The sequence below is a fragment of the Lissotriton vulgaris genome, chromosome 5 (genome assembly GCF_964263255.1).
Source record: "Lissotriton vulgaris chromosome 5, aLisVul1.2, whole genome shotgun sequence".
NCBI classification, from domain to species: domain Eukaryota; kingdom Metazoa; phylum Chordata; class Amphibia; order Caudata; family Salamandridae; genus Lissotriton; species Lissotriton vulgaris.
The window spans coordinates 1,811,333,984-1,811,360,557 of NC_141693.1; the positions used below are offsets into that span (position 1 = coordinate 1,811,333,984).

The following is a 26,574-nucleotide window of genomic DNA, read 5'->3' on the forward strand; positions in this document are numbered from 1 at the left end:
TCCTGTAAAGCCCTGCCTACCCAGGATACACAAAACCCTGTCTGGGATGGTGCTAGCACCGCCCCGGACAGGAAACCCTTTGTCCAGGCTCCCCTCGCTGGAAGGACTCCCAGCTGCAGGGGGTCAGACTCATGTCTGTGGTGGCAGCATCCATTTTGTGGAGCTGAGGCTTCGTTTAACTTTAACCGGGGTTCACAGTTACATACATGTCGTGTCCCTCTAGAAGGGTGGAATGCTAACCCCGTCGCCAGAATTGGCGAGGGGTTAGTATTCCAATTCGTATGACACCTTACTCGACATGTTTTGATAAAGCAATACCAAAGATAGCATTTAACCGCGAGGATTATAATGCACTTAAGAGTATATGGTATGCGTTATCATGGAACAGCTATTAGGACTTGGTTCCGCAAGCTGCAGACAGGCTCAGCTCATGCCAGAGCACCATCTCACACAATTCCAAGCACTCTGCCTTCAGGATTGTCAAGGCCTGCCATAGGAGTGACTGATAGGAATCTGTGTGTCCATTTTTAGGGTTAGATATAGGTATACTATATCTACAGCAAAGGGTGATTACACGACTTTGCCCCAGCTGTCATGCAGCCAGTTGTGTCAAATTTAGGAGGCCAGCCAGGGGTGGCATAATACATGCTTCAGCCCCTGGTAGGCCCTGGGTACACTTATGCCCTGAGTTACAGAGTCTGATAAGGTGGCCCAGTACCAATTGGAAATGTACCTAAGGTACATGGAATGCATTTTACAGAGAGAGCAGTAGGCCTGGGGTCCTGATTGGCAGGGTCCCAGGTCGACTATGTCAGAAACCAGCTAAAACACAGGGCAAAAAGTTGGGGGCAACCTTAGTCAGGAGGTACCTTCCTACACTAAGCACTTTGTTTTTATGAACCGAAGCGTATACACTCTGAGTTTCTTCTCAATGGTTCAGTCAGCCAACCTGAAAGTCAAAGCAAAGAGGAAATAGGAGTATCTCAGAACAACCAAGTCTTTAGTTGTTTACGAAACAGATGATCAGGCTAGCGTGAAGCTCGTGGCATTTTCTTACACTTTATCAGAACCTGCACCACAATTCCATTTTAAAGCAGTTTTTGTAATTAAGATCTTATGGTAAAGAAGAAGCTTATGCTTCAGAGTCAGCAACAAGTAGTTATTTAGCTATGCCAGTTTGTATGAAGATGATTAAAAACTATCACTGCGCAACTAAATTGTAAAATGTATTACTGTCCTAGACCTACCCAAATGTAGTAAATTAAATTTGTTTAAAGAGCTACAAACAGTAGGTATAGGTTTGTTCTTCGCAAGCAGTGCAGGTATAACAATTTTCTTTCTGTAACGTGCCTACACTTGTTTGTCTTGACTAAGCTTATGTTACATATCTTGAGTTTGTTATACAATTGTCTCCAAAATAATTTTTGTAGTTTACAATAAGATAGTTTGCTCTCTCTAAAGAATTGACTGTCCAGGCTTCCATTAAAGCAGCATTCCTTCTACACTTTAATTATGGTTCACAAAAGAGTAAATATTTTTTCCCTACCTTTTGGCCTTTAAAAATGTTTGGTTTAAAACCAACACTGAATTTATAGATATGCTGTCTTTCTTATGGGTTTTCACTAAAAGTATTTGTAAGCTTCTAGCAAAGTTGAGTTTTTAAAAACTAGTCTACCAACTACTTATTTGGAAATGTGGTACCTTGGGTTTGTCTGAACTGTATAGGACAAATTCACTCCCCAGCACACGTCAATTCTAATTACGGTTTCCCAATTTAGACAACAGCAAGCAATCAGTAATGCATCACAGTAAAAATCAGTATAAACATTTTATGTTATTCTTTTCTGTATTTAATCATGTAATGTAATGTAATGTAAAGGTGTTTTTATATAGCGCAGCTATCACTCCAGGGAGCATCTTGGCGCTGAGAAAATACCAGACTGATGAACGCTGGTCAATTGCTCATATCGGTGGGCCAGACATTTCAGATTAAGTCTTTGCACCGTGTGTCAGGCAGACTATAGATCCAAGTCTTTAGTAATTTCCTAAAGACTGATTCGGAGGCTGTTTGACGAAGGGGCGGGGGAAGTTGATTCCAAGCCTTTGACTCTGTGACTGCCAGAGATTTCCCTCCCTTTGAGATCAGTCTAAAGGTGGAAATGGTCAGCAGGTTTGCGTTGGAGGATCTCAGGTTGCGGGATGGAAAATATCGCTTGAAATTCTTTTGAAGATATTTGGGCCCTCGTGAGTGGAAAACCCTAAAAGTGATCACTAGGACCTTAAACAGCACACGCTTATGAATCGGTAGCCAATGGAGGGCGTCCATCGCTGCTGAGGCCGATGATTTCCTAGGCCATCTCAGCACCAGTCGGGCGGCTGCATGCTGGACCATCTGCAGCTTATGCATAACTGATTTGTTCGGTCCTGCATATAAACTGTTGCAGTAGTCCAGCCGAGATATGAGGGCAACCGCCACCATTTGTCTGGCTCAGAGTGGTAATAAATCAAAGAATTTCCTCAAGCCGTTAATGATGTTAAAACAAGTACCAGCAACGGCCAAGGCCTGTTGCTTGAATGACAGAGTAGCATCAAACTTAATTCCTAACTACATTGATTGTGTTAGGAGGCGCAATGGCGTCTTAAGGCCACCACTGCGTAGGACTGAACTGATTATGTTGGCCTCAGGTGATTATTGCTCATCCATTCAAAGGTGGCTGAGAGGCAGTTTTTTAGATTTTCTTCTGCCTCTGTTGTGTCCTTATGCAGCACCAGGATGAGCTGCGTATCATCCGCATAAGAAATGGTGTTAATCTTGAAGGATGATATTAGTTCAATCAGGGGGGCCTTATATACGTTCAAGAGCGTCGGGCTCAGGCTGGATCCCTGAGGGACCCCAGACGTATGCGGTTTTTCCTCTGAGCTGAACTGCCCTAACGTAATCACTTGCCGCCTGTTCTTCAGAAAATTCTTAATCTAGTCCAATACGTTTCCTGCTATGCCAGAGGTGGCTAAACGGTCTATGAGTATGGCATGTGAGACCTTATCAAAGGCCGTGAACAGGTCTAATTGCACCAGGACAGCCTTCTTGCCTAGGTCCATAGCAGCACGTAAGGTTTCCGTGGTAAAAAGGAGAGCTGCCTCTGTGGAATGTTGGGCTCCAAAACCCGATTGGGGTGCCAAACATTGTTCTCCTCCAGAAAGGTCGTGAGCTGCCTATTCACAAATTTCTCGGTTAGTTTGCACAGGACAGGTAGAAGCGAGATGGGCCGTAGGTTTGAAAGGGTTGTGGAATCCGCTTCTGGGGTCGCATATCTGGTATGGGTTTTACCTTTTTTTTTTTTTTACAGTAGTGATCGTTTTTTTATTGTTATTTATGTAATGCGAATTTGTATAGCGCGAACTTTACCCGAAGGTGATGCTCGTTATTACTGGTTTGGCCCCAGAACAGCCTGATAGGGGGACATCATTTTCCTACTGCTGAACACTTTGTACGTTGTGGGCTGAACTCTCCTCACGACCCGTGTGATGCTTTCCGAGGGCTCCTGCTGCGGAGCAACAGGTGGAAGAGAGCCCGTGAGAGTGAAGCGGGGTCCGGCCTGTACTGCATGGATTCTCTCCCGAGCTTAGACTTAAACATGCAGCTGAGGCAGCAAAGTCTTTACATTGAGAAACCTCACTGCATTTATCCAGCCAGGTTGCCCCCAGTAAAAAGAAGGAAGCACCATAACAGCTGTGAGCCCGTGCCTAAGGTTCATCATCAGAGCGGTGTGAATAATAACAGCTGTGAGCCCGTGCCTAAGGTGCATCAGAGCTGTGTAAATAATAACTGCGTTAGCCCCGTGCGTGAGGTGCATCATCAGAGCTGTGTGAATAATACCAGCTGTGAGCCCGTGCCTAAGGTGCATCAGAGCTGTGTAAATAATAACTGCGTTAGCCCCGTGCGTGAGGTGCATCATCAGAGCTGTGTGAATAATACCAGCTGTGAGCCCGTGCCTAAGGTGCATCAGAGCTATGTAAATAATAACTGTGTCAGCCTCGTTTTTTTATAGCTTCCGTGAAGAAATCCATTTTGGCAGTCTTAATCAAGACATGATATTGTCACTGTGCAGATTTGTAGATACTAATATCCTTATTCTCATAGTTACGACGCCATCTTCGCTCTAATGCCCTCACTTCCCCTTGCTTTCCTTTTAAGAGCAGTGAAAACCACGGTGCAGACATTTTCTTATTCCGTACCTCCTTTCTAGGAGCTGTGGAACCTGACTCCTTACTAAGTTCGAGCATCCAGTCCCCAAAAAGCTGATTGTCCATAATCTGATCTCCCGTCAAAGAGGGTCTCTTTTCCAGGGCTTTCTTTGAGAAATCAGGGCATCCTGAAATCGTTTTCCAACAAGGATTACCCTGTTGAGACGTTATCACTTTCACTTTACTTTTGCCTACTGGGCTATCCTTAACTAAAAGTTCAAATGGGATAAATGTATGATCTGTCCATGTTTGCATAAGTGGGGGCTTTACGTTAAGTGTTTCTAAATTAGAGCAAATGCAGTCAAGGATATGGCCTGCCCTATGTGTAATATCCAGTGTGAGTTGTGATAGGCCGAGAACGCTCATTATGTCCTTGAAACAGGCTACCGCCGGATCTGTGGGGGAGTCAAGGTGAAGATTTATATCGCCTAATAGAGTAAAATTAGAAAACCTGAGCGCTAGGTTACTAAGTACCTCCCCAATGCTTTCTACGAACCCATTTTGCTGTCCTGGGGGTCGGTAGACTAATACTCCTGCAAAGGTAAAAGAATCGTGAACCTGAATGCAAAAGCCAATACTTTCTGCTCCTTTGAGATCCGGAAGCTCATATATTGAGCACTTCAGGGTGTCCCGATAAATGATTTGCAAGGCTTCTACATCAGCTTCCACATCAGCTCTCAACAGCCAACACGTGTTTTGTCGCGCAAGGGATGTCATCCCGCGACTTCATCAAGGCTGTATAAGTATAAACATACAGAAAAGCCTATGTATTCCTTGCGTCATCTCTATAATCTAATCATCATAGAAAAACAAGATATTGTACATGCCTGCACAAGGTGAGCCAAACCAATTTACAGGTCCAGTTTATGCATGATACAAAAGCGCCCGGCATAAAATCAAAATTTACCTCATACAAAACTTATAGACTATAACCAAAATTGATGGAGAGAAGAAAAGCGAGTGGTCAAAGCAACCACACTTTAGTGCAACCTTATTGCCCAAATGTGAAGAGTGCTGTGGTGAAACTACTACTCAATGCCATAGTTCAAAAGCACAAATAATCTCAGAACCCGCTGCGGGTAATGCAGTATATGAGATCTTGGTCCCAAGGTAATAGTCGAACCGAAAGGTGATATTCGTGACACAACGTAAATATTAAAAGCTGTGTAAAAATTCTAAATCCCTATATATTCCGTGTAATTCTCATTTACAATGGGAAAGATAAATGGAACGCGAGGTAAGTAAAAATGATGACCTATTTCATAAACTCAACTTCAATCCCTTTGCTGTTGATGGTGTTTTATTTCTTAGTGTATCTTCTCTTTTAAGTAGATCTACTCTCTGCTCTGCCCTTTTCAGTGTCCTCCCATGATAACCCCTGTTCTTAAATATAGTCAGGCTCCTTTACATTCCTCAAAATCTGTGTCAATCCTACAGTTGCGTCTGACCCTAACAAGTTCACCATAAGGGATCGAACGTATCTGATGAGGTGGATGTGCACTGGATGCATGAAGAAGTGAGTTGCAAGATGATTCTTTTCGAAATAGTCTACTCTGTATCTGATTGTCTCTCACATAAAATTCTACATCCAGAAATGAAATCTTGATCTTACTCTGTTCTGATGTAAAGCAGATGTTAAATTCATTTGCATTCAGATATTCAATGAACTCGGTTTGGTTAGGGTGCCTATCCATATCATGAAACAGTCATCTATATACCTCCCCCAGTATAGTATAGAGACAGTCCACTAGGAGCCCTCCGGACCCCAGATTCTCGTCTCCTCGAACCAACCCATAAACAGGTTGGCATACGAGGGGAAAAAATTTGGAGCCCATCGCCACTCCTTGTTTCTGCCTGTACCTTTTGTCTTGGAACAGAAATACGTTATTATCCAGTATTAGTTCAACCATTTTAATCAGCATTTCCGTATGGGTCCAAGCGCCTGCAGATCTGCTGTTGAGCATTCGTCTGATCGCCACCAGTCCTGCCTCTCTCCTAATGCTGGTATACAGTGCGGTTACATCTAGGGTTACCATGATCATGTTACTATCCCAGCTGAAATCAAAGTATGCCCAGGATGTGTTTTGTGTCTCTGATGTAAGATGGTAAGTTACTCACCATAGGTTTCAAAAATATGTCTACATACTCGGAAATTCTCTCCAATGGTCCCCCAATTCCCGAAATTATAGGTCTTCCCGGGGGAAAGGGTAGTGCCTTATGTACCTTAGGTAACGTGTAAATACACTGATACCTAGGTTTCAGTTTTCAAGTATGTCAGTTCATTGTCATCAATTAAACCCAAGCCATGCCATCTCTTGAGATGTGAATTAATGTGATCAGTAAGGGCCCAAATCGGGTTACTGTGTAAAAGTTCATAACATTCCAGATTACCCAATTGTGTCAAAATCTCGTTATTGTAGTCTGCACTCCGCATGACCACCATGTTGCCTCTCTTATCTGCCTCTCGCATTTTAATGTCTTTGTTGTTGCATAGTTCTTTCAAAGCCTCTCGTTCCTTAAAGGACAGGTTGTCTCTCTTAAGCCTAGAGACACTATTCTTATCCTCATGTCTGTCCAAATCTGCTAGCACCTGTTTATGAAACACATCTACATTGTTGCCAGAGAAAAGTGTTGGAGTCCATTTAGACTTTTCCCTTAACTCACTAGATATGCTGTAATCCGTTGTAATGTTGAGATCCCTCATAATCATCTTGGATGTGATCACCTCGTCTTCACAGTCAGTTAATGACAATAACATCCTAGTGTCTAAAATGTCTTGTATAGAATTCTCATTAGACATCAGTACATCCAAATTATTCTGCAAATTTTTATTCTCATTGTTTGTTAATTCAAAATGTTTCTTTAGTTTTAAACGTCTCACAAACTTGAACAAGTCTATTTTCACATCACACACATTACCAATACTGTTAGGACAGAAGCTCATGCCCTTGGTCAGTACAGAACAGGCGTCATTTGAAAGACATATGTCAGTTAAATTTACAATATTTACATCCGTTACTTCTTCAGGTTCCAGGACCTGGTCCTTACACCTTGCCGTTCATCCACCTGAGCCCCCTCTCTTTCCTCTCCTTGTTTTTCTGCCTGTGCGGGGATGTCTGTATTCCTGATTGCCTCTCTTGATCCTCCTCACCTCCCAATAAAAAACTATTCCCATTGGTAGTGACATTATTAGTTCCTTCGGATTCACTGCCACTGGTATGGGCTGTGTCCAAGGAGGTCGAGCTAGAACTAATGGATTTGGTTTCAGTGTAACCCTTTTGGTTTTCTTAAGGGACTAGGTGATCATATTTGCGGGTGAACATGAATATCCTTCCACTGGAGTAATCGCGTTCATACCTCCTCAACTTTCTAGCTTTACGTATCATGTCTGCAACATGGTGTTGTATGATGTCATTTAACATGGCATGGTTCTTGGCTGTAACTTCAGGTAAATTGAAATCTTTAATCACTGATTCTAATAAGTCTAGGTCTCTCTGCAACTGGCGACCTTTCCTCACCTATACTTAATACCACGCTTCAGAGCATTGAATTAACTGTATAGGACTACAAAAATGGAATAAACTTTACTAGTCTAATGTAGACCGTGACTGAAGAATACAGATTCATCTGGAGCATGGTCAACTAGTGCTTCAATCAGTAGAATTGTAGAGCACTACTTGCCACTTTTGAGGGTATGCAGACGCTCTAAACCAGCCTCCACCAGAATGTCCATATTATTTAACATATCAAAGTAATACATTTTACATAATGTTGATGTTTTCAGCCAGCTATTAATCACAATGTTACAATTTTATGATTCTCTGACCAGTCTGTCTTTATTTCTAGCTGTGTGCTTTGAAGGTTGAAGTGGATATGGAGAAAATTGCGGCAGAAATTGCTCAAGCTGAAGAACAGGCCCGGAAACGTCAGGAAGAAAAAGAGAAGGAAGCCGCTGAGCAAGCAGAGCGAAACAAGATTGCTGCTGCAGCGGCAGCAGCTGCTGCTGCAGCAGCTGCTGCAGAGGAGGAGGCCGCAGCAGCAGCTGCCTCAGCTGCCAAGGCAGAGGAAAAGAAAGAGGAAGCTGAGGAGGAGAGCTTGCCCATGGAGACTGGTAAGTGACCATTTTCTGTTATTCATATAAATTAAATAAATCTTAAAATGTTTCAGAGCAAACTCCATGACATGTTGAACTGAAGGAAAACTCATGGCGGCATCAGCTAACAAGACTACGTGTTGCATTCCTGTGACGTTGTGGTATGAGGTAGCCCACTTTCTTTAGTGGGCGGTGTGCACAAGTTTGAAGAAAAAGAATAATAGACTCTGCAAGGGAGTTAATGTATAGTCATTCACCTTGTGCCCATATTGTAATATAAATGTGTCAACACACAATCTTGGAACATCTGACAAGTGGGCTTCAGCGCAGGAAACTTGTCAGATGTTCCTGTGCTGTAGCCCACTCTTTTTCTGTATAGTTGATCTGAATTCTAACTCTACTAGTTTACATTTGCCCGGTGGTCAAATTTTCAAATATTTTTGCTGGTACTTTCTTAGGTTGGTGATTCAAGTTGGCTGTGGTGGCCATGTTACTCCAGCTGTTGCTTTAACCATATCTATTTAAAAACAGGATCTGTACAAGTGACTCCCATTTTCCTAAAGTAAGAAAGGAAAAAACCTATAAACGCTCCTTTTCAGGTATGGCGCCCAGGATCTGGAACTCACTTCCTCCTGAAACCAGGCTCATCTCCTCCAACAAACTGTTTAAGAAAGAAGTAAAAGCGATCCTCATGGCTAAATACACATGATCTATTAACCTGTATCTCTCATGAATTCGCTCCATAATACCGGCCTGACCCCTTGGTCTACTAGTACTATTTGTATTATGACTTACTTGATTGTATATGTTCCCTCTTTGTATTTTGATGTACTATTGACGCACCTGTCTGACTTGCACACTGTACCTACACCACCTCAACCATCCCTACTTTTGTACTACTGATGCACCTGTGTGACTTTACATCCTGCACGCACCTACCTCAACTATGCCCACCTTTATGTTATCTCCAAAAACACTTGCAGCACGTTTAAATAAGTATATGCATACTTTTGTACTTTTATATTATTGGCGCAACGGTTTGACTATGTACCGTGTACTGACACTACCTCACCTATGATCTACCTCCGGTTGTTCTTTGACCTACCTATGTAATTATGCATATTGTACCTAACTACCTCAACTGCTACATGCTACATGCTATTACTGTAAAGCGCTCTGATATCTGCAAAGATCTTGTTCGCGCTATATAAAACTTTCAAATAAATACCCTTTTAGACCGACAAACTCCTTCTTGTCCCAGATATCAATTTAGCTCCCTGGGTTGGGTAAACACATTTTTTTCTAGTCACACATAGGGCACTTATTAACTTCTGGTTTAGGCTAGTAAGTATCTGTCAGAGTAAATAGCATACGTACTGAATTCCACATGTAACTTTAATCATATAATCCCTCAATTTAATTGGCTCTGCTTTATGACTGCATGAACCAGCCGTGTTTTCATTAACAGTCCATAGCCAGCTTGCCCCAGTGAGACTTTCTGCCATTGGATACTTCATGTGGGGTCTGCTTCTAACTTCCAATTTTGTATTCAAATGTATGCTACTTCTAAAAGATACTCATTACGGCAGGTTAACCTAACTTTAACCCTTTCCATGCTCATGACGAGCTTAGCTCGTCATGATGCACGGTTGAGCTGTGCTGATGACGAGCTGAGCTCGTCATAATCAATGGACCTGACGATAAGTCAGCATAGGAGGGGAAAACACCTAGCAGCCAAGGTGTTAAATCATTCCAGTATAAAGCAGTAAGAGGCTTCTGTGAGTAGATTTGTAAGTGTACAAAATCCAACAAAGTTCTTAACATGTTTAGTGCAGGAAAGGGAGTGCTTGATAGTGACTGACTCGTTCATGGGGACACTAATGTCTGTATAGTGTTAATTTACTGTAGTTCTTAATGTCTGTATAGTGTCAATTTACTGTAGTTAAAGGATCAAGCTACTTTTTTTCGTAAATAAATATTAACACACTGGTGGTTTGTAAAAGTTGGTGCATTCAGTGCAGCACTGTGCCTAATTTTAATCAACTCCATCATGGCCAATTTAATTGTTGATTGTCTACTCTGCAGATAAACACCTGTTTGTGTCATCTAACAGGGCATTTAATTTTTTAGTCCTTCAAAGAGATCTATTATTATTATTATTGTTTGCCTCAGTGTTAGAACTTTCAGAGATTCCCATGCTTTTGTATCATTCCCCGTCGTCGGGATGGGAGTCTCAGTAACTAAAATGACATAGCAGTAGGTACAAGAGAGAAAAAGGCCTAGGCCTCATTCCCTTTTGTAGCATATCCGCCTGTTTTTGTAAAAGAGACCAAACTAAGGATCAGACAATCAGAAGAGTCTCACCCCATAGAACCCTCCTGAAGGAACCTCTGAGCCTCAGATTTTCTACTGCATGTGCTTAGGGAGTCTCCTTTGAACTCTGCTCTATCTCTACTCTTTTGAGGATTTTCTTCAGTTTTTTCTTCAGAATTGTTGGCTGTCCCTTCCAGGATGTCTGATAAAGAGAAGAAGGCCCTTTTCAAGCCATGTTCCACCTGTGGCAAGAAAGAGACAGGCATACAGATTCTATATATTGCCTGTACCCAGATCATAAGGCTGCGGACTGCAAGATCTGCCGCACCTTTTCTACCAAGACCCTCGGCTCCTCACCTGGCTCTAGAAACTGAAGTCCAGGAAAGACAGTCTCCAGCACCTGTGAGGAGTCCTCTTCAGCTTAATCTTCAAGAAGGTCAGTCAAAAGGGGTAGGGCTTCCCCTTCACCTTCTGTGGAGCGTCCAGTTAAGGCCTCAGAAAAGACCCCCTGCGAGTCTGAGAGCTAGGGTCCAGTCGAATCTCCTCACCACGGTGTAAAGGAGAGGGAGGAACCATCTACACCGTCCACTGGGATGAAGACTGCTCCAGCCTTCAAAAAGCCATCTTCTCAGTCTTATGAGAAGTCGGACAGGAGTTCCAAGTCGTCGATGACGCAGCAGAAAGGTCCGTCGACGAAGGTGTCGAAGCCCAAGATTAAAGTGGTGCCATCGACGGGCTCGTCGACTGTACTGTCTGCATCAATGGGATCGTCGACGGTGATGTCACCGACGTCGACGGGAACATAGACCGCGACAGCGAAGATTTTGTCGACGGTGGTGACTACGACTGTGTCGTCGACGAGTGCTTCGACGACTACTACAATAACGACGACTGCAGGAGTGTTGACTGTCTCGTCATTGACGCGGTCGACGACACCCATCCCGTCGTCAACAGTTCATCCGTCGACGGTACCTATTCCGTCGACGGCTGCAGGTTTACCTTTAACAGCTCCATCGTCGACGGGATCGTCGACGATACTGTCGTTGACGGAGAAAATGACTATTTCTTTGAAAAGAATTACTCCAGTTATGACGTCTCCAAGGAGGGTTACCCCCATGCCTCCCGCTTTGTTGTTAGAGGAGGATGATGAAGATCAGATGATGATCATGAATCGTTGAGGTATGCAACTGCTGGTGAAATGTCAGGAGACCGATTCGGAAGGAGAATATCTTCACGAATGTACTTATCAACATTCTTCTCTACCACAGGGGTTCACAAGCCAAGAGATGGTGTCTGTTCCTACTTCTCTCTTACAAGATCTCCATAACCTGTTGCAGGATTACAAATCAAGGTGCTCTCAACCTGCTGCTGCTACGGCTAGTCAAGCCTTGCCTGCCCCTACGACCTCAGTGATGTTCTCTCCAGAGTTGCCGACTCAGGTGGTCTCTCTGCCGCAAACACCGGCTCCACATGTACCTTCAGCACCACTGGACATACAGGATGATTGCTCAGATGAGGATCAAAATCTCGATGGCAGGCCTAATCAGGACTTAGAATGGGATGAGTACGTAATCCCGGACCCGGCGTCACCATGTCCAGACCCTGTGGACTCCCTTCCGGTGGATATCGGGGTGTTCCATAAGTTAATGGAAAGGTCATCTAGCAGATTCAAGCTACCTATGCTGTTTGTTGCCATGGAGTGTTTTCTATATGACTTTAAGGAGCCATATAAGAAGGTGACTAGATCTATCCAGATTGTAAAACATGTATGGGAAGAAGGTCTGAAGTCTATGAAGAACCCGGCTACGGTGGTCCCTGTCCTACCGCGCCAGGAAAGGAAATAGAAGGCGCTCGAGGATGGTCCGGCGGCTTTGACTGGGCACCCAAAACCAGACTCGGTGATTTTGCAGGCTGCACAGAGGAAGTCCCGCAACTAGTCGGCTCCTTTGACTACTCCCCCTGATAAGGAAGGCAGGAGACTGTATAACGCTGGGAAACGATTCTCTTCAATGGCTAGTCTTCTGGTGCGGGCAGCGAATCCCTTGGCGATACTGGGCAGATATGATCGCCAGTTATGGTGTGACATTTCGCCTTATTTAGATCAACTACCCCAGGAGGCGAAAGCTGACACGAAGAAGATTCTGCAGGAGGGGGAAGCAACATCAATGGAGATAATCGATTGTGCCATGGATATCGCCACAACGGCTTTTCGCTCACTAGCTGGGGCAGCGGTTCTTCGTCGCCAGGGATGGTTCAGAGCGACTTGGTTCAGGCCAGAGATCCAGAATAAAATCTTGGATCTACCTTTCGATGGAGAGGCGCTGTTTGGAAAGCATATAGATGATACTCTCCGAGATATTAAGAAGGATACAGAGACGGCTAGGCCTCTTGGTACACTTCAATACTGAAAGGCCCCGTTCAAGGGTGCCAGAGGCAAGAGTACCTCATACAGAGGCTCATACCAGCAGCAGCGGTACTGGTCATATGGGTCAGCGTCTCAACAATACCGACAGCCCTATCATCAGAAACGAGGTCGAACCTCGACTTTCTCAAGATCGAATACTAGAGGGAAACAGAATCGCCAGGGATGTGATACGTCCAAGAGGCCATAGTGGCGTCCTTGCTCTTCCTGCTGTGCCCACCTCCACAAGAACATCTGTAGGGGGCAGGGTATCTCAATACCTTCACAACTGGTCCAAGATAACATCAGACTGTTGGGTGTTAAACATTATTCGAAAGGGCCAAACTTTGGAATTCACACAAATCCCACCATCCAAGCCACCTGCAGCCATTCCGTCATAACATCTGCCTCTCCTGCAGCTCGAGGCTCATCAGATGCTCTTAAAGGGAGCTGTGGAGCTGGTCCCCTTATCACAAAGAAAGGAGGGTTTCTATTCCAGGTTCGTCCTGGTAAAGAAGATGCTGGAGAAATGGCGCCCTATTTTAGATCGCGCCAGGATACCCCGTGGTAATAGAGCGCGCTATAAAAGTTTTAATAAACATAAACATAAACATAAACATCTCAGGGAGCTCAACACCCATCTCATTTTCCAATCCTTTCGGATGGTCTCGCTTTAAGACATATTGTGTCTCATCAATCCAGGGGACTTCATGGCCACGCTCGATCTGGAGGATGTGTATTTTCACATACTCATTCACCCAGCACACAGAAGGTTTCTATGGTTTACAGTAGGCAAGAGCCACTTTCAATTCAGGGTTTTACCCTTCGGACTTCGCTCGACCCCAAGAATCTTCACCAAGGTGCCGGCACCGGTGGCAGATTTTCTGCGGAAGAATCACTTTCAGGTCTTCCATTACCTGGACGACTGATTGCTGAAAGCTCCATCCCAGGAGGCTGTGAGGAAAGAAGTCAACTCCTGTACAAACCTATTCCAGACTTTGGGTCTTACTCTCAACAAGGAGAAATGGTCTCTGATTCCGTCCTGGACAGCGCGCTTTTTGGGGGCCATCTTGGACTCAGATCTCAACAAGCCTTTCCCATCCTTAGAAAGGCAGGAAAAACTGCGAGCCATGGCACTGCTTGAGAAAAAGGTTTCTTTCAGTACGCTGTTACACATCCCTTCTGGGAGTGATCTCCTCATGCATCCCTCTGATTCCTCATTGCAGATTGAGGGTGCGACCTCTTCAGGAGCAGCTAGACAAGCAGTGGAAGCAGATTCGCGGTTCATTTGACGACAAGGTGGTGATCACCTTAGCAATTAAAAGAGCGGTCTTGTGGTGGACAAAACGGGAAAACCTTTCCCAAGGTCTATCCTTCGTAAGCAATCCGTCTCCTCAGTTGGTGACAACGGGTGCGTCACTGGACGGCTGGGGTGCAGTACTTCAGGATCTTCATGTCAGCTGGCATTGGTCACCGCAGCACAGTCTTCTTCACATCAACCTCCTAGAACTCAGGGCTATCAGGCTGGCTCTTCAAGCATTTCACCCTCGACTGCGAGGCTCGGAAGTTCTCATCTGAACAGAAAACACCACGGCCATGCATTACATAAACAAGGAAGGGGGTACCAGATCTCTTTCGTTGTCTCGGGAAGCTCAGGAAATCTGGGTGTGGGCTATTCTTCACGGAATATCGTTGCAGGCGGAATATCTACCAGGGGTCCTAAACGAAAATGCTGACAGACTCAGCAGGCTACCCTTAGTCAGTCACGAATGGGAACTGAACCAAAGGGTTCTGGATAAAATTTTCCAACAGTGTGGCAAACCCTCAATAGATCTATTTGCCACCCCGGACAACAAGAAATGCCGGTCTTATGCAATTAGGCTTCACCATCGAGGGTCATTAGTGACACATTCCACAAAATCCGTAGCTTTGTCGACCGCTCTCTTCGGAGGAGTGCACATCAGAGACATTTGCAGGGCTGCGACTTGGAGCAGCGTGCACACCTTTACAAAGCATTACTGCTTGGAATCCTTGACTGAGGAGGACACGGCTGTGGGCTAGGCAGTCCTGAGGAACCTCTTCCACTGATTGGTGAGCTTTCCTTACTATCCCTCCTTCCTTTTCTGCACATTTTGTATCTAATGTGAGTAATGATGGCTATTGCAATGTGTATTTACTTATTCTCTTATGAAAGTATGCATACTGAGATATTTATATATATTTATGCCACAAAATGTGCTTTATTGCTTACTGCTAGCTACTCTGATACAAAAGCATGGGAATCTATGAAAGTTCCAATACTGGGGCAAGAAAACAAGTTACTTACCTGTAACTTTGGTTCCCCAGTATTGGTAACTTTCATAGATTCCCATGCGCCCACCCACCTCCCAGAGGAAAGCTCAGCCTTCAGCAGATGTGGTTACTGTTACGGAAATTTGAGGCTCTGAGGTTCCTTCAGGAAGGTTCTATGGGGTGAGGCTCTTCTGATTGGCTGATGCTTAGTTTGGTCTCTTTTACAAAAAGAGGCGGATATGCTACAAAAGGGAACGAGGCCTTGGCCTTTATCTTTCTATAATGTATCTACTGCTATGTTGTTTTTGTTACCGAGACTCCCATTCCGACGACGTGGAATGATACAAAATCATGGGAATCTATGAAAGTTAACAATACTGAGGAACCAAAGTAACTTGTTTGCTTACTTCTTGAAAAAGAACCACATCTAATAGTAAATGGTAACAATGCTTACTTCATCATATTTCTGTACTTTCTAACACTCAAATCCACTAATTAAATCTGTGGGTACGATTGATTAACCCTCTTACTCCTTCTAAGCAGTTTTTATTTGCCTGCTGCATTTATCCTTCGGCGAAGCCTTTATCCAGCTTGAATGCTTCAGAACACATTTAAAAGCACTTCACTATCATACTGAACTTTGTTGGCATTGCTTGATGTCTAAGCATTCAATTGTTTTAAAGTGCACTGTCCCTCTTCTATAGAGGAAACAAAACTCTAGCCATCACTCAAAAATGTGCACTCCCAACTCTCACTTTTTATCAAGCTATGTATTTTGGTATAATTTGTGCAACATTTGATCTGCAATAGGAATTAGTGGTTTAATAGACCCTCTGCAGGAGTTAAACCCATGTGAAGTCACTCGGCCTATCATCCATTGAAGATCTATTAAATTGAGTAACATTTTGCTGGTTAATTACCAATAAATTTAGAATTGCTGAACTTTAAACATTATATTCCTCTCTCTATCTTACTTGTAAGGATGCATAGGTTTTTCCGAATACCATTGTGATACCACTATCATTTCACATATCTTAAAACCCTTTCAGGAGCTATTTTGTTTTAGGGCTTATTAAGTTATAATAGAGGTGCTTGCAATGTTTATCAAGCAAATTATGAAGATGTAATGTGAGCGACTTTTACAAGAGCAAGTCACCATGTACTACATGACTCGTACGATATAGAAAAAGCTTTCTTTCTGAAGCTGCTACTGCCTCCACCTTCAGGTACGCCAGCTTGCGGATCTAGTCTTGTAACTCTCAGTGGCTGAGCAGCGCTTATTGCAGTAGTACATTGTTAACACAGGAAGTAGTTAAGATTGGGACTTAACACTTCTGCACCATTACTAGTTGTATTGGTGACACTAGGTGGGTGCGTACCAAACTCTGGTGGAGCAGTAGCTTACTTATCCAATCTGTACTCAATCTTGTATTTAATGTTTCCTTTTCTAGACGAACCACCCGCAACAGCGCCACCTCCTCCTCCTCCTCCTCCTCCTCCACCACCGCCTCCCCTCCCAGAAGAATCAGTTGAAAGCCACCAGAATGGTGAAGAGGAAGCCTCAATTCCAGAGGACAAAGAAAGTGGGCAGGAAGCAGTAGACAGCACCTTGGACGAAGGGACCAGTGACAGTAACACTGGATCAGAGAGCACTAGTGTAACGGTGGAAGAGCCGCCAACCGAGCCTGCTCTAGAGGATGAGGAAAAAAAGGAATAAAGCTTGGCTACAGCTGTGTTTTATGTACAGTAATAGTTCTTGTAATTCCCATCTGAATATTCACCAGTGGAGGTCTTGCATTAACTTGGTAGCTGTACTAAAAGTCCGCAGGCCGTGACCAGAGAAGTGTTGAGGTTTTGCCACATTAGTACAGAAAATATTTATAAATGCCTCACCAGTTTAAATATGGTCTTTGGTATGGTTTATTAACTTGGAATAGAATGAAGATGGACTCCGAATGGAAAGAGGACTGAAAGAATCTTAACTGTAATTCGTTCACACTGTATTTTTTTTTGTCTTGTGTGTTTGGCGCATTCTAATGTCAGAAATTCCAAAAAGTTATAGGTCTTACCTGACAGTGGATTTTCCCGTTTCCAGATGGCAGGGATGGATACATGGAAGTCTCCATATTTAATACTGTGATCTCCCGCTTTGTTTGCATTGTCAGAACCTGTTCGGTTCTAATTATGCAATCCTGTTCTCATTTGATCTTCAAGCTACACTTGTCATTCCTCTTACAATTAACCCAATTCTTTACAGTGAAATCTCCAGCAGCACAGCCATGTTTGCTAAAAAGTAAACATAAATTGATCTCTGCTTTGTCAGTAAAGGTGCTCATGTCCACTGTAACTTGCGCAGTACATGGCAGAACTTCTGTTAAGTTGGATTGTTATTTTCACCTCTGTAATGTGCCAGGCTTTATTTTCCTCGTACTTGCCTCCAAATTGGGACATTCCTTTCACAAGCGAGGCCCCTTGAAAATAGCTTGTGCACTTCAAAGCCAGTAGCTTATTTTTACTGAGAAATTGACACCGTGTTGTACAACTTTTTTTTATTTTACAGGTAACCTAAGGTTTTATTAAAGTAAACCATTTAGCTCAAGCTTTGTTTGGTGTTCTTGTTAAATGACCCACCCCTGATGTGATTGTTTGCTGTGATGGGTTTAGTCTGGTAATATCTGTTCGAGGCATGTGGGCTGCTGAATTCATATCTGTGCATAGATCGCCGCCTAGTGTTGGGTCCGGATGATTGCACATTGTTGTCCTGGAAGAGTCTTCGAAGTATCACGAGATAGGTGGCTCCTCCCCTGGACTACAGTGCGCATGGGCATCCTCTCCATCCGCAGATAGTTTTTTTCCGCCATTGGGTTCGGATGTACTTTTTTAACTCCAGTTCGGAATTGATAAAAAAACTTTTTCACAACGCCAAAAGGCCTTCGGGGCGTCGGTATTGTCTTTTCGTTCGGTGCCGCGTACTTGTTCCAGTTCTTCGAGCTGGACGTCGAAGGCCGCGTGGCTTTTTCGACACCAGAGGCCCCATCAACGATCGACGATGGAACGGAGCCCGTTCAAACGATGCCCCATCTGCAACTCTAAATACCCTCACATCAATGTGCACCCGGTGTGCAATAAATGCCGATTTCCAGACCACGACGAGGCCAGCTGCTTGGCCTGTTCTCGGTTCAGGTCAAAGAAGACGCTTAGGCTTCGACACGCAGCGAGATAGTCGGCGCAGAGAACAGCGCCCGACCCAGAGAACATCTTCGAGGCTGAAGACGACGAGGGCGTCTATGAGAAGGATCCTGAACAACAGTCGGATCCTGCTTCAGAGCAGAACTCTAACTATGATGAAGAAGAAGACTTCGTCAATGATGAAGACGTCGTCGAGGTAGGGAACGACGCACAGGCCATCGGAGCCGTCGATGACGACTCTAGCGATGAGCAAGGCCCAACCGTAGGTGCGAGGGCCGATGATGACACTGAACTTTCGAAGGCTCAGGTCGAGGCATCGCCGGAAGGCCTTAGCCAAGATCTTCAACAACATTCTATAGCCCCGCGTCAAGGCCCGGCTAAGAATATATCTAAGGAGCCATCGGTCGATCAACCACAGTCGATGGTGAAATCGAAACCGAAACCAACAGAATCGCAATCGAAATTGCTAAAGACAGTCCTCGGATCGAAGACTTCGGATTCATCGGATCCAATAAAAATGAAGTGTCATCGACCCTTCAGGGTCACAAAAGGGTGTCGGCCCGAAGATCGGGGCGCGGAAGCCTGTGACTAAGGTCAAGCACGTCGGATTGACGCCATAGACGTCGACGTCAAAAGATGGCGACATAAACAAGGGACGCAAGTCTCAGAAGACTCTCGATCCGAAGCTTCCAGCCTCCCAACCACTGGTAGTCAAGACCTTCGAATCGAAGACCAGGATCGGCTCGAAAGAGCACATCAAGTCGAAGCAAAAGAGCGTGCCTGCTGCGCACCAAGAGCTCGAGTCAACGCTAGGCCAGAAACAAACTGGTGACAAAATTAAGTCGGTCGGATCGAAGACGGCGCCACCCTCGAAGAAGGTCAGTCCGTCTCCGATGCTTACGCCACCGATTAAATTCGGACTGCCCCCGACCGCACGACCTAAGGCGTTCGAGCCAAAACAAAGCATCGAAACGACCAAAAAGGTGTTGATAGTAAAAAGGACTCAGCCCATGGAAGAGGACATTGTGTTCCAAGCGCCCTCCTATGATAACCAGTCGAAACTGTTCATCGACTCAGATTCTGGCAGACTCACTATTTATAAAAGAAAGATCATTCCAGAAAATCCTATGGAGTCACAAGATCCCACTCAAAAAGAAAAGACTCTTCCACCTCACCTGTTCTTTTTGAGCCTGTGGAGTCCTATGGACAAGAATATACATATTCACCCACACGTACTAATGAGGATGTAGGGGAAGGCTACAATGAGGAAGAATTTAATTATCCTATTGACACCGATCAAGAGGAGTTTCAACACTGGACTGACCCTGTTGACCCGGGTGAGCCACACACCACGCCTGACACTCAATCCTACTACACGGTCACAACCTCGCCAACTGAAGATACAGCTTCGTTTAACGCGCTAATTGAAAGGGCAGCACATAATCATGATGTAGAAATGCATGCTGACCCAATAGAGGAAGACTTTTTGTTTGACACTTTCTCAACTTCAGAGAGATCAGTAAAAACATTGCCAATGCTGAAGGGTGTCCTTAAACACGATGGTGACATTTTCAAGGAAACCACAAGAGCAAGGGTTGTGAACCCAAGAATTGACAGGAAATACCGGCCTGCACCTGTAGACCCTACGTATATCAAGGGCCAGCTGCCATTGGATTCCTTAGTAGTGTCAAATGCTCGTAAGAGAGCGAACTCTCAAACAAGTGGTGATGCTCCTCCTCCGGACAAAGAATCCAAAATCTTGGAAGCTTCTGGAAAACGAGTAGCGGCTCGAGCAGCAAATATTTGGAGAGTTTCAAATACACAGGCCCTATTAGCCAGATATGATAGGGCTCATTACGGCACATTAGAGCAAAATGCTGATACAGGAGGGGAAACTGATATCAAATGCTACCATTAAATGTGCGCTAGATGCAGCAGACACAGCAGCTAGGGCCATCAATACAAGTGTGATGCTCAGAAGGCATGCCTGGTTACGCATCTCTGGATTCAAGCCTGAGATTCAAACCACATTACTAAATCAGCCTGTTAACCCTGATTATTTATTTGGTCCTGATGTGGACACAATCCTAGAGAAAATAAAGAAAGACACTGAGACAGCCAAATCCATGGGAGCTTTGCAGTCACAACAGTTCTGGGGAGGTTCCTTTCGTCACTCCGGTAACAGGGAAACCTCTAGAGGTCAAGCATCCCAGCAAGCCCAATACAACAAAGGAGGCACACAGACCACCTACAACAAGAACAATAGGGGTGGATACCGTGGCAACAGCACCAAAGGCAGAGGACGAGGAAATAACGCCAGATCATCCGCCAATACTAAACAGTGAAGTCTTGTCACTGCCCCCAGACCATGTAAAACCGGTCGGGGGAAGACTTCAGCAGTTCCTGCCAGTCTGGGAAGGCATTACCACGGACAGGTGGGTGAGACAACTTATCCAATACGGCTATTGTCTAGAACCAACCTCCACTCCACCCAACATACCCCCAAGACACTGTCTTATGTCCGCAGTGCACATACAATTATTGCAGCAAGAGGTCATCTGCATGCTGCAAAAAGGGGCCATAGAACTCGTGCCTGTAGAACAACAGGGTACAGGGGTGTACTCGCTGTACTTCTTAATTCCAAAAAAGGACGGGTCTCTCAGGCCCATACTAGACCTCAGACCCCTACACCAATACATCTTGTCAGAACATTTTCACATGCTCCCTTTGCAGCAAATTCTACCATTGCTCAGTCAGGGAGATTTCCTAGCAACACTAGACCTGAACGACGCATATTTCCACATTCCGATACACCCGGGACACAGGAAATATCTCAGGTTCACCATACAAAACCAGCATTACCAGTTCAAGGTCCTGCCTTTCGGGGTCACAACAGCCCCCAGATTGTTTACCAAGAGCTTGGCGATAGTAGCTGCGCTCCTTCGGATACAACACATTCATGTCTATCCTTATCTGGACGACTGGCTTATCCAAGCAAAGCAAGCCCAGCAATGTGCCAGCCACATATCCCGCACAATTCACCTCCTACACAGTCTAGGTTTTTTACTGAATTATCCAAAGTCTCATCTTCAACCCGCACATGTACAACAGTACCTAGGAGCGACAATAGACACTCTGGCAGCAAAAGCAAAGCCAAACTCAGAGAGAATCAACAGCATGCAATTGCTGATTCAGAAATTCAGACCCCCAACACTCGCTCCCAGCACAGGTGTTTATGCAGCTGATAGGTATGATGGCCTCCTGCATCTTCATAGTCCCTCACGCAAGGCTACACATGCGTCCGCTTCAAGAGTGCTTAGCACGGCAGTGGAACCAGGCTCAAGGACAGTTGAAAGACCTAGTGTTGGTGACCGGTCGTGCATACAACTCTCTGCATTGGTGGAACACACAAAATATTTGCAGGGGACGATTGTTCCAGGAGCGTGTACCACAAATAGTGCTGACAACGGACGCATCTCTCCAGGGCTGGGGAGCGCATGTCCTCCATTCCACAGTGCAGGGAATATGGACTACGCAGCAAAAGAAGATGCACGTCAACCTGCTGGAACTGATGGCAATGAAGGCGTTCAAAGTGCATTTGTGCAACAAAGTTGTGCTGATCCGAACGGACAAGATGACTGCCATGTACTACATCCAGAAGCAGGGAGGGGCACACTCTCCACAGTTGTCACACCTAGCTCAAAGCATGTGGAAGTGGGCCATTCAAAGAAACATGTTCCTCATGGCAGAATACCTCCCAGGCACGGACAACCAGATGGAGGATCTGCTCAGCAGGCACAGCCACCAGATGCACGAGTGGGAGATACATCCCTCAGTGCTACAACCGTATTTCCAGCAGTGGGGTCATCCAGAGATAGACCTGTTCGCCACAAAGGAAAACGCAAAATGCCAAACCTTCGCCGCCAGGTTCCCACACCCACAGTCTCAGGGCAATGCGATATGGATGAACTGGTCAGGCAGATTTGCGTACGCTTTTCCCCCGGCACCGCTCATACCGCTAGTGGCACGCAAACTGCGACAGCACTCAATGACACTCATCCTAGTTGCTCCAAAGTGGGCAAGGCAGGCATGGTACACCACGTTCCTAGAACTTTCCGTGGTGCCTCATCAACGACTGCGACTCACACCCAGTCTCCTCACTCAGAGCCATGGAGACATTCAGCACCCAGATCTGCAACAACCTGCCCCCTGACTGTATGAATATTATCAAGGAGGCAAGAAGACCTACAACCAGGGCATGCTTTGCGGCAAAGTTAAAGCGATTTGTCATTTATTGTAACAATAATGACATAAATCTGCTAGATGCATGAACTCAAAACATTATATGTTATTTGTTACATCTACACAGATGCAATCTGGCATATAGTTCCATACGGATACATTTAGCTGCAATAGCAGCTTATCTTCAGAACAGGCAGCACCTTTCCCTTTTCAGAGTGCCAGCCATTAAAGCTTTTATGGAGGGACTCAAACGAGTGGTTCCTCCTAGACACCCGCCTTCACCTGTCTGGAATCTGAATGTAGTTCTGACCAGACTGATGGGACCACCTTTTGAACCTCTACACTCTTGTGAGATACAATTTCTAACATGGAAAGAGGCCTTTCTAGTATCGATCACATCGCTAAGGAGAGTTAGTGAGCTTCAAGCCCTAACTATTCAAGAGCCTTTCATACAGATTCATGCTAATAGGGTAGTGCTACGTACCAACCCTACATTTATGCCTAAGGTGGTATCACAGTTCCACATTAACCAAACAATAGAACTGCCAGTATTCTTCCCAAATCCAGATTCAGTGGCAGACAGAGCTCTGCACACACTAGATGTTAAAAGAGCTCTCCTGTATTACATAGACAGGACAAAGGATTTCAGAAAGACTAAGCAACTGTTTGTTGCCTTTTCACCACAGCACAAAGGCAACCCCATTTCCAAATCAGGTATAGCCAGATGGATTGTTAAGTGCATACAGATTTGTTATCAAAAAGCTAAACGCACATTAACAGTTCCCCCAAGAGCGCATTCAACACGCAAGTTAGGGGCATCCATGGCTTTCCTTGGTAACATTCCTCTAGAGGATAATGTAGAGCAGCCACATGGTCCACCATACATACATTTACCAGACACTACTGCATGGATGTACACTCCAAACAGCAAGCTGCTGTAGGACAGGCTGTTCTCAGGACTCTTTTTCAGACTGCTGCAGCTGGCACGGGCAACCACCGCTAAGGGGGATACTGCTATTTATTCTATGCACAGATATGAATTCAGCAGCCCACATGCCTCGAACGGAATATGCTACTTACCAGTATGCATCTGTTCTTGGCATGTAGGGCTGCTGACATTCATATCGCCCGCCCTCCTCCCCGGTGCCTGTCGCAGCTGTAGCACTCAGAATTAATCTCAAGCATGGACATCACTTACTGTATCATACTCCATCTCTGCCACAATGGCGAAAAACAATCTGAGGATGGAGAGGATGCCCATGCGCACTGTGGTCCAGGGGAGGAGCCACCTATCTCGTGATACTTCGAAGACTCTTCCAGGACAACAATGTGCAATCATCCGGACCCAACACTAGGTGGCGATCTATGCACAGATATGAATGTCAGCAGCCCTACATGCCAAGAACAGATGCATACTGGTAAGTAGCATATTCCTTGTTTGTAGCATGTGTTGCTGTAAATACACACACTGCATACTTCTGCCACCTAGTGTTGGGCTCGGAAGTTACAAGTTGTTTTTCTTTGAAGACTCTTTCGAGTCACTAGGTTTCGTAGATGCTCAGAGTCACGGACCCCATTGTTACAATCTTTTTCTTCACCATTGGGTTTATCCAGTGTACTCCGATGAGTAGTTGTTCCTGGAAGAGAAAGAAGAGGCTTTTAAGGACACTTTATTTGCTCTGTGAGCACTGATGAAGCACCTGCCATCACTCATAAGCGGTTACACAACAGAGCCCAGCACCGCCCCTCTGGGACTTTGCATTGATCCCGGTGCCAACACTGCCGCCAGCTTCTGATGCACCACCGCCTCCATGGAGAGATTCAGACAAGGCCCTCTATCCTGGACTAGTCCTCGAACCGGAGGATGATGAGCCACCAAAGCCTCCTGCCCTCAACGTCGAGTAAGGCTTCAGCCAGAGCTGGATGAGAGACTGAGGAGGATTGTCATCCATCCACTCACCGGTATGATTTCACCCTTGGTACAGAAACAGAAGGGCACCTCCAAAAGCTGTAGGTATGGGATGGGGGAAGTAAACTCACTTCAATAATGGAATTCCAGCTCACTTGTATTTATTCAATATCAACGTATGTTTCACACTGACCGCATTAATTAAATCCATTTCCTTTTTCCATTTCTCATTTTATCAAAATCCAATGATAATTTCCTAATGACATCATAAGACCATTATCTACAGTGTAATTCAGCAGTTATATTTACCTGAGCTAACTAGAACGTACGCCCGCAATACTTATGACATCACTCAAGACAGTCAGTGACATCACTGATAACATCATCCAGTGAGTGTAAGTATTTTAACATTTGTGAGATTTAAAGATATATACTAACATACAGCATGTTAATTTTCTATTTCTCTGCTAGTAATTAGTCATACTATTTCTAACATATGAGTTGCTGTGTGACTATCAGTGCATGAGTGGCTATATGGGTGTATAAGTGGGTGTATGAGTGGTTATATAGATGTGAGTGGGGAGAGGAGTTGGCCTAATGGCTAGGGAGGGGGCGACTTTGAATCTGGGGAACTTGGTTAGAGTCTCGGCAATGACACTGAACATCCTGTGATTCTGGGCTAATCAATTTATCTCCCCATGCCTAACAAAAATTAATGTGTCCTCATGTAACACAACTGTTGCTATGTAAAGTGCTCTGATACCCGATACCTTCGGTTCAAGTTTGCGCTATATAAAACTCTGTAAAATAAAAATGTGATAATGGGTGTGTGAGTGGCTGTATGGGTGAGTGAGTAGGTGTTTGTGTGTGTAAAGGTCGGTGAGTATATGGGAGAGGCTGTATTGGGGAGTGAATGGGTGTGGGAGTGGTTGTATGGATTTGTGAATGAGTTTGTGGGTGGATGAGAGGCTGTATAGGTAAGTGAGTGGGTGTGTGTGTAGTTGTATTGCTGTGGCTGTAAGGGGGAGTGTGTGAGTACCTATATGTGTGGGTTTGCGAATACCTGTATGGGTGAGTGAGAGACACTTACACACCCATTCATATATAAGTACAGCCAGTCTGTCTGACTAGATGTGTAAGTGGCTGCATTGAGTGAGTGGGTGTATGAGTGGCGATATGGGTAAGTAGGTGTGAGAGGGGCTGTATGAGTGAGTGGATGGGTGAGTGACATTGAGTGATTGGGTGTGTGAGTACTAGTATGGGTCTGTGGGTGGATGTACGAGATTTTGTCTGGGGGAATAAGTGGGTGTCTGAGTAGTTCTGTGGATGTCTTCAGTGATGTCGTAATGTCGTTTGAGATGTCATCAGTGATGCCAATGACCATGTCATGAGTGATGCAATATGTGAGGTGTAGGAAGCTGGCTCTGTTTATGGTATTGCCACTAGGTGGTTATACCGTGCACAGAGTCCAGGGGTTCCCTAAAAGTGTACTGGGCTCAATGTAAAACCTAAAGTACTCCATTATTGGTAGTCTGGGAAAGCAGCTTTAGGCCTGACACAAAGGACTGTAAGACATTTATTGCACAATATTGACCAATAATGGATGCACAACTCCAGAAAGAGATCCAGACCAATTTAAAAAAATATACTTTGTATTTTATTTTAAGACCAAGATCTTCGCTATAAGGTAAGTACTTTTTTAAATAAAAATACATTTCACTTTGAAAAATTGACACTTAAAAACTTTTCAGAACAGTTGAATAATGGGGAAAACAATATTGCGGTTAAACAGGTAAGTAATGCACTTACAATTTCAGTCTTTGTGACCAAAGGTCAGCACGGGGCAAGGGTGTCATGTGAGTTCCAAAATTGCACCACAAGCGGCACAAG

General features: G+C 44.8%; 1 protein-coding gene across 8 annotated transcripts in view; it reads left to right on the top strand.

Annotated features, from left to right (window-relative positions):
- The window catches only part of SMARCE1 (SWI/SNF related BAF chromatin remodeling complex subunit E1), a 186,582-nt gene extending 168,639 nt beyond the window's left edge, over positions 1 to 17,943 (top strand). For all 8 annotated transcript variants that reach the window (XM_086924217.1, XM_086924214.1, XM_086924221.1 and 5 more), the window contains 2 exons: positions 8,092 to 8,356; positions 16,796 to 17,943. In XM_086924217.1, coding sequence (XP_086780343.1) covers positions 8,092 to 8,356; positions 16,796 to 17,061 — 531 coding nt within the window. In that variant the 3' untranslated portion in view covers positions 17,062 to 17,943. The remainder of the gene's footprint in view (positions 1 to 8,091; positions 8,357 to 16,795) is intronic.
- The last annotated feature ends 8,631 nt before the right edge of the window (positions 17,944 to 26,574 follow it).